The following is a 9,457-nucleotide window of genomic DNA, read 5'->3' on the forward strand; positions in this document are numbered from 1 at the left end:
CTCCAAAGGGGCCTTCTGCAATGTCCATGGCCATCCTTGCAAATTTTATTCCAGTCTAACACTAGTGTGTTAGGTTGGGGCTCTGTGATCAGTAACGCCATTCCATTCTCTGTGTTGACCATCGCCCACTTCCTGTGGAATCCATCCCGTGTCATGATGATCCACCTGCTCTGCCTACAAGGTCCTGTAGAGAGCTCACCTCTGATGATGTGTTTCCTCCCATGGTCCTCTGCCATCCTAGTAGGTGCCCCATTTGGAGGTTATGCTTGTATTCTTGCTCAAAACACTCCTTCTTGGGCAGCAACTCTTGGACTTAGCTCCACTTGGATATCTTTCGCCTTTAGGGGGCCATCCCATCACGCAGTCATGACCTCACTGCTGGCTGTAGCATGCACAAAATTTAAATCATTATAACGGTTTTTCCAAAATTTCGCATTTTTCATTTAATCAGGTTCATCCTAGCACCAGTGTTCACATCATTTCAAGTAACATCCTTGCATTATACTGACTCCCAGTGAATGCCCATAATTTGATCCCAGAAGCCACCAAACTTTATACTTAAGTGAACAGTACTCATTGAATAATGTGGAATCTTGAATACATACTTCACAAGAATCAGCAGACTGTTTACAAATCTCTTCCAACTCTCACAAGTCTCAGGTCAGACAGTGTGAAATTTATCGTATAAGGATAAGTTTTATTTCCATGGAGACTTGCCCCTTTAAAAAAAAATTCTGGTCTTCCCAGTTCTTTACAGTATTGATGACAGAATATCCTAGAGCAAAATTAAGACCAGTGGAAAGAAAGTGTTACTGTTTCTAGCCAATTGTAAACTACGGGAAAAGCATCGGATAACTTGTTATGTATACTGGCCATACTAGACATTTCATACTATCTAAAGTTTGTGACGATGATCTGTTAACAAAATTATTAACTTTTTGGGCATTATCTGCTGTCCTGCTTTTTATTTAAAAACAGCATTTCTGAGACTGGACTATGCCTCTGTCCTCAAGTGAAAACCTACTCATATGGGCCCTATCTTCAGACCCAGTCTCCAAAACATTGTTTTTTAGTGAAAAAGAGGATGATGGATAATGTCCAACAAGTAAAAAATTTTGTTAAACGCTTCATTCGTGCATAATTTTATTACTCTAACCAGTTTCTTGGGTATTCTGAATTCAAATAAAATATTATGTAGTACTTCTTTCCTGAATGAATTGTTGGATTTTTAATTTCAAAAATAAGTAATGTACTAATCCAGTGAAAATTTCTACATTATATTACTGCTGTATATATTTCGAACAATAACAGCAGTATTAGCTCTTGTGGTTAATATATGTGAAAATAAATACTAAATCAGCAGAAAAGAAATTTCTGCAACCTTTAGAAAGTACAGAATTATTGGCCTAGATCACTAATGATATTCAAACATCAAAGAAAAATTAATAGGCCTAAACATTACTTTTTACATAAAGAAAAAACAAACAAAACAATTAGCTACAACACCTGTACAGAATGAAGGGAATATACTATCAAAGCAGGGACTATATGCCACTGAGCTAAAGAGGTCTTGAATGCCCAAAGAAAATAAGTATTGTAAGCATTCAGGAAGAGGTAGTTAAGCCTAATCCCACACAGTTCATGGTAATGGAAATGAATACCAAGGTTTCATGTCCTCATACCTTCAGTAGCATCCCTATTAATAACTGTTCTTGGCCCATGGATAATGTTGCCACTAACAGTGTTATCAACTCCAGTGCACTTCTTATATTGCTGAAATTACATGGTTTCTTTGATTTGTATGTAAGATCATTAACATCTAAAAACCTTCATCTGTTTCTGTGCATCATCTATTTTACTCTAATTTGTCCCATTCTTTTGTTGTATGTCATCAGTCCAGTGGTATGTAGTTGTGGATCTGTGATCCACATATGCAACAGATTTGAAATTTGACCATTGGAACAATATGTGGTGTATGGCTCTGAGGGCCAGAGTAGGATGATGGTAGGAATCAGCATTTTATTTGGTGCAGTATTATGATAAGCAGCAGAGTTAACTGGGCACAGAATGAATTAAGAAATTTTTTAACGTGGGATTTGAACCACAGTGAGGGCCTGGTCATCGACAGAGAAGGGAAGAGGATGTGGGAACATCCCACATTATCACGCATTTCTGCAACGCTCGCTCTTCACATCACTTTTCACCATCACGCGCGCTAACCAATCAGATTGCTTCAAACGATCGCATTTATACTACGCTCGGCGATAGACCGCGTCTACACCATTACGCGCGCTAGCCAATCAATTCTTGCTCCTCACTTTCGAGTTTGGCTCCGCCCCACCGACCAGCATATAAAAAGGAGCGACCCCAGAGTCGAGTTATGCAGTTCCATTCAGTTCATCATCAGTCTACGAGCTAGCCGCATCAAGCAACTTCAGCCAGCAGGCTTCGTCGCCAGCGCTCGGTCTTCGGAAACATCGGCAGGCTGCGCCAGGCACGACTGCCTCGGCCCTCCAGCGCTCTCACACCCGACTCACTGGGGCACCGCGCCTGGACTCGCCGGTGGTCGTGTTACGGTCTGACTCACTGGGCATCTGGCGTAGCCACTGCCTCATGGCTCCTACGACCGCGCTCAACGACTTGCCTTTTCACTAGCCATTCACCGTAACTAGCCTTTCTCCTTACCGGCGCGCGCCGCGCTACCTCACCGATCAGTCATCTCAGCAACCACGGTCCTTTTCAGGGCCAACAAACTGTTCCGAAGAAGTGGGTTGTCACAGGAGTATGACAAGACTACACACATCGACAAGAGAGAGTACACCCACAAGGAAGGCAACTGGGAAACCTGCACTAGATATATCATGTCTCAAAACATGAGACCTTTTGCATGGACAGCCCATCCCTAGACCACTTAATGGGTCCTGGTCTATATGAGCTTGTTTTTAATTGAACCATGGTCTCACTTCTCTTCATACAGGACTAGGTTTGGCCTTCTTTCTCATGATACCTCACGTTCATCTCATCTCTAGCTGCTAATCCTTTTGCAGTATTTCCCTTTTGAAGATGCAAGTTTGTATGTGTGCGCGTGTATGTATGTTTGTCATGTATCTGTATATTGTTGTTGTTGTTGTTGTTGTTGTTGCTGCTGTTGTGGTTTTGAACTATGTGGGAACATGGTTTAACAATATGAAGTAATGATTTCAAGCAAGTAGCATGAAGCTGGTGCAATACCACTCTAACTTTCCGAGAGTACATCTCTTCTTAGACACATACATTACTTGGAGCTGGACCATACCATTTTTTAATATGTTCTTTGAACAGAATCCATAAAGTGAACACACATGAGGAGTCTTTGTCTGCATGTTTCATATCTGAAACCACTCAAAAGACTTCAGTGACATTTGATACGTTTTATCAAAAGCAAAATTTGATTTTTATTTTAACTCGCTATATCATCTACCTTGCACAAAGGTGAACTAAACTTTTGTCAGTTTTCTGAAAAACAGTTCATCATACATCATACAAAGGATGGTTTAAATCTTTAAATTATTTGTACTAATAATTATAACTTCAGTTATAATCTGTAACTTTTACTGGGAATTATTTTGACATTGTGTCTGTTTATCCAGAAAAAAATTGAAAAATTGTGCACTGCTTTGCAATAGACACATCTCTGTATGTCAGTAGTTTTTAGTGGCCATTTCTCTTCAAGAGGTGAAGAAAACAAATATGAAATGTTAATGATTTTGTGTCATTTCTGAATTAGAGTCACTATGCCATATACATTTACCTACTCATGGTGCCTTGTATCTTGAATGTTAATGACACATTAGAAAAATATTACATTCCTCTATTCCTTGATTTGTTTTATAAATCTTTAACACTAATTTCTTCCATGAAAGTTCAGCACAGGTTGGTTATTTGAAATAAACTGCTCTGTATTTGTGGTGAACTGAAAGATGAATGACATACAACAAACATTTTTGAAAAATGATGTGTACTCATTGGACTAGATCCAGCTTTCAGAACAAATGGGAATTTGTTATGAGAGAGAACTTACTATATATGACAGACCCCAGCTGTTTGGAGTATATTCACTGGGTGCATTCTGTGAATCTCAAACAAAACAGTGGGATCAAATCCTTCACCAATTCACAGTCGCTTGTTGGGATTAATGTTTGATATCTGGGTGACGACATGGGGTTTTGGTAGCATGGGTTACCAAAGTTTTGATTTCTCCTGCCTTCAAAATGGAGACTAAATTTCTCTTACATATTAGGAACAGTCCATCTCATAAGTGGCATTATTTTCCAACAAGGAATTGTGGAAGAGTTTATGGTTCTTATTTTATTTCAAATGCATCAATCTATATGACAAGGCAAAGATAAACTACAAATGAATAATTACTAATTATACATGAAATTGTCCTGATAAACTCACACCTCCAACAAATTGAGAATTGTTAATATATAGAAAACGCTTCAAGCACAGTTAATAGGGATGTTTATGACTTGTCTCTATACAGAATTTCACATTATTGTTATGATTATTGTAATTACTATTACTACTATCATCATCATCGTAATCATAATCAAACTAAAAACAAAAGAGGACATGGATTTTTGTGACCTTCATGTTATTGTTTTACGTTTTACAAGTAACTGCAAGAACTGTATTGTTTTCAAAGGTCTACAAGTAATATCGCACATTTCAGGATGCTTTGATAGTGTGCCAGTAGTGGAAACTACTGCCTCTCTCATACAAGGCTTGTGGCCACCATATTAGTATTTCTTAGGGCTACAGAGTCACGGTGGCATATAGTGGCATGATGTTAAACTCGGTTTCATGACAACCTAACAGTGTTCACAGGGGCAGATGTATGGATGTGATTATGGTATAATATACTTTTCCTTATGAAACAAGAACAGTAGGCTAAAAATGGAATCTAACTCTAATACAGAATGATGTTTAAATAGTGAAATACATTACATTAGGTGTGCTTCCATGCTTGTATTTCAGGCACAAGGATCGAGATCGTGGAAGGGACCGTTCCTCTAAAAAACGCTGGAGAGAAGAGTCCAGTTCCAGAAGAAAAATTGAATCTGATGGAGGGATGGAGTTCCCCAAAACAGCATTCAACATTACAACATCTGCGTCAGCTTCCCAAATTTCAATGTCAGGTCATCAGAAGGGCATCCTGTCACAACAGCAAATTGAAACAGCAACTAAAATGCGGTCAGCTTCAATTGATGGTGGCAATACTGTACCGGCTCCTGCAGAGCAAAGAAATCTTTTAGAACGAGGGTATGATGATGAAAACAATGATGAGAATTCCAGAAGACAGTCATCCCCGCTTCTCTCAGATAGTGAGAGCGGGGGAGGAGGTGTCATAACAGCCAGTCTCAAGATTCCAGTGCCTGCCGGAACGAGCGGCACGTCATTTGCACTGAATCTAGATGATGCAGATATTCCTTATATTGAAGATGGCGGAGGTGGGGGCTTCAGCGTCACCGCAGAGGGTGGACGTCAACATATGACAATAGGTAAATAGCATTTAGAACTACAAAACAAATTCTTAAAATGATACAGAATATTATATTTAACTGTTCACACAGTATTGTCAAAGTGATTTAATCAAGGAGGACAAGATGACCAGGACATATACACGTGTAGTAGACGTGGGACAGCCGAACACTGTGTATATATGCGTGCATGCATGAGTGTGTGCGCACACATCTGCATATAAATGCGTGATATAGGAATACATGAGAGAATAATATTAAATTAGATATTAAAAATATAGTGACATAATGTAAATCTGATTGAGTTGGTTCACAATACGATCCAATTGTGGGCCTTTGTGAACATGGCAATGCACCATAAAACTGGGGAATTTCTTGACCACCTGAACAAAAGTCAATTTCCAAACTCCCTCACATGTGCTGCAAATTCCATTCTCCATTTCTGATCCCCTTAATATTTACTGAAGAGTACAAATCACAAATGTCTCACTAGTTATTTTCTACAAAAAATTCACCAACACACTGTGTTAATACAAGAAACCAGAATAATCTTCATCAGCCAATTACAAACCTCACTTGCTTGCAAAAAGTGCATTTTATGTTGGTAATTTTTTTATGAATGTAAAGTAAAAAAAAAATGTAAAGCTATCCCTGTAACAGGCCAAGGAGGCCCATTGGGTTGTAAGATGTTGAGGCTCCTACATTTTCTAGACAGTCGACTCACAGATGCACTGGCCATCCTTTACTCCAGGAGGCTTCCTGGTACTCATTTCTGTTGAACGAGTCGACCCAAGGGCCATAGCATGGCTGGAAAGATTGCGTCATTTAAAAACTGCAATTACCTCATCAGGAATCAAACCCACGACCTTCTGGCTTGTAGAATACATTATTATATATTATCAGCAATAGAAATGAGGAGGGATAATTTAAAGTTTCATTGAAAAGGCATTTAAATGCACAGTCCTTTTGTTTTTTCGATGATTTTTCAAGTTTTCTATTAATTTTTATTCATCAGGTACTTACAGATGTGGACACATTGTGCAAACCTGACTTCTTTCTGTGTCAACTGACATTTGCTTCCTTTTTTCTGCCATATCGCTTTTCATGAACATACCTGCAATACATCTTCCTCCATGTGTCCCATCTCTCGCACTCTGTCTATCTGTCTCTGTCTCTCACCCTCTCCATGCACATCTATCTCAGTGTTTATGTCTCTCTTATTCGCTGTGTGCGTACACCTCTCTGCTCTTGCATCTCTCCTGTGTGCATGCATGTCTTTATATCTCTCTGTGCCCAGTTTCTGTGTGAGTTTGTGTATGTGTGAATGTGCTTGCATTACTGCGTGTTTCCGTGTACCTATGCAGATGTGCTTGTGTGCAGATCTGTGTTCATGCGCATCCATGTGTGTGTTTGTGCTTGCACAGATATCCAGTACACTAAATTGATCTAACAGCTATAATGTGGAACAGAATGTTTACCCCTTTACCACATCTAATGTAACATAACTAAAGTCTTCTGTCACTTTAGCATACTAACACACCATATTTAAATTTGAATACGTACTCTGAACATGAAATTTTTATGGAGTGATATAGGGTTAGCACATTTCAATCCCCAGTATTTCCCCAAACAGGTCCAATGATTTTTAACAGCAACAGGTTTTTAATCTTGTTATAATTGCAGGTCTTGTGCGATGTACAGGCTCGAGAGAAGGGACCAACAATGCTATACAACACAGACGGCAGCGTTCAGCCAGTGGTAGTGATTCATCTCAAGCCTCGACCACTGTTCATCCACCTGGAAACCTGACAGCATTGTTCCACCAACAACAGGGCTGTGATTCAGCGTTAGGTTCAACTGCCACTTTCAGCAGTCCGCCTCACAACACAACACCTTCCATATGCAGCAGTGATGCAGGGCATTTCAGTTCTCCTCCCTCTTGGGCATCAACCCCACCAACATCGCCTGATGCAACTGGTACAACGGTAAACTTCATACCTGAAGAACTTACAGCTAGAATTCAACAGCATCACTCACAGACAGCAAGAGTCCCTCTTTCAGCTTCATCGAAAGGAATATCAACGCAGATATCACCAGATCAGGCCGGTCTTCAAAAGATGTCCAAAGAAGTGACACCTGTGATTCTGCAAAAGGTAACAATCACTTCAACAAGTGAACTGCACCAGGTACAGAGAGGTGATGCTGCAAATGATAGGCAACCTGATATTCGAGGTTCAAAGTTAGCAATTCACAAAGTGCAAACCACAACAGGAGAACTACCGAAGAGTGCCAGCACTTCTGCAGTTGTCAGTAGCCTTAAAAAGTCTGTAGAGTTTGAATCAGAACCAATAGGAAGTGACAGAAAACTTACAACAAGTATATCCAGTATTGGTGGTGCTGTTATGAGGTCAAAGACAGCAGATATTGAGAGAATGCTTAGGATAAAAGGGACTGAAGCTGGTAAAGTTAAGTCTGTAACAACACAGCTGCCTCAGCAAACATCTGTTCCAGATGATAAAAAGAAATATTCAAAACGACGATACACAGATTCTCGGCACCAAACAAGACATATACCAGATGCAGAGGCATTGCAAGAAGCCTCTTCTGGTGGGGAAGGAGGAACAGGGATTAGTGGTGAAGAAGAAGTGGTGACTCGGCAAAGGAAAAGCCAGCAGGGACCTGTGTGGAAAAGACGTGAACTCATTGCAAGTGATCCAAAGGACCACGAAAGTGCACTGTAAACTGAGCATAATTAAATTTCAAAAAATGAAATTCTTGCAAGATCAAGGAACAGAAACACATATATATTCCTGCTTTCAGTGTCTTCAGCTGATTCATGGAATCACATTTAAACTGCACACCTTGACTGTAATAGCATATTGTATATTTCCGGAATTATACAATGATATGGTCTCTGTTTGCTGTCAATATAACGCATCTAGTCTTATCTAGTCTCACAAAATAAAAGAAAAATAAATGAAAGATATTTTCACTCTTTATATTATCCTGTTTATTTCAGTCTACATGTGTAATACCATTAATAACTTTGAAGTGATGAGGCCTATTTCATGAAGAACAGATTAATAAGTTAAAATTTACTTAACTGTGATGATTATTTGGGACTGTAAAAAAACTACTAAGTCATCAACCACTACTTTATTTGTGATGTCAAAATTGATGAAGAAAGTGATATAGTGACCACCATTGCTAAAATATAATTGTGTAAGGAATTTTCTTCTGGTGTTGAAAATAATAAGAAATATATATAGAAGCATTTTGTATGGGCATAATGCATGTATGTCATAATGCATACTGTGCTTAAATAATATTTTCTTGACCTCAGCACTAGTGGTCAGCTTCACGCTCCGGCCGCTTTATTCCCGGAGAAAGAGCCCAGCAACCAATAGTCATGTTGCTGCTTTTCCTAAAGCTTTTAACATGAACAGCCTCATCTGCTAGGTCTTCAAAGTGAAGTACACATGCACTTACACAACAAACTATTTACTAAAACTTCATATCGTACATCCTAGTGCCAATAGTTGACAAGTCAAATTTGTACTGTTTTCTCATTGAATTTAGTCATTTGCTGCACTATTTTAATTCACATATCTTGGCATGATCAGGTCAGTTAATTTATAAGCCCCTTATTCATGATGACATAATTCAGCAAGATGCATTTAATTCTATTGCGAGTACTACGTTATGAACAATAGAATAATCAAACTGATTTCTAAAATATTATCTTATTTAATTTCTTTATATAAGTACTTCATAAAGTTTCTTCCTAAATGTCACATACAATTAATGAATGACAAGTAAGTTGCTATATTTTACTGTGCTTACCATAGCCGGATAGGGATCAATCTTCATACAAAATACTGTTAACATGTCATCTGAACTGACAAAATTCCCTTGATCCTATCAATATGTGAATT

The 9,457-nt window shown here is 38.8% G+C and overlaps 1 protein-coding gene across 1 annotated transcript in view; it reads left to right on the forward strand.

The window, feature by feature from the left end:
- LOC111862663 overlaps positions 1-8,494 on the forward strand; it is an 86,330-nt gene extending 77,836 nt beyond the window's left edge. The window contains exons 11-12 of the mRNA XM_033750742.1: positions 5,020-5,543; positions 7,206-8,494. Of these exons, the coding sequence (XP_033606633.1) occupies positions 5,020-5,543; positions 7,206-8,263 (1,582 nt within the window). The 3' untranslated portion in view covers positions 8,264-8,494. The remainder of the gene's footprint in view (positions 1-5,019; positions 5,544-7,205) is intronic.
- The last annotated feature ends 963 nt before the right edge of the window (positions 8,495-9,457 follow it).

The sequence above is a fragment of the Cryptotermes secundus genome, unplaced genomic scaffold (genome assembly GCF_002891405.2).
Source record: "Cryptotermes secundus unplaced genomic scaffold, Csec_1.0 scaffold5, whole genome shotgun sequence".
NCBI classification, from domain to species: Eukaryota; Metazoa; Arthropoda; class Insecta; order Blattodea; family Kalotermitidae; genus Cryptotermes; species Cryptotermes secundus.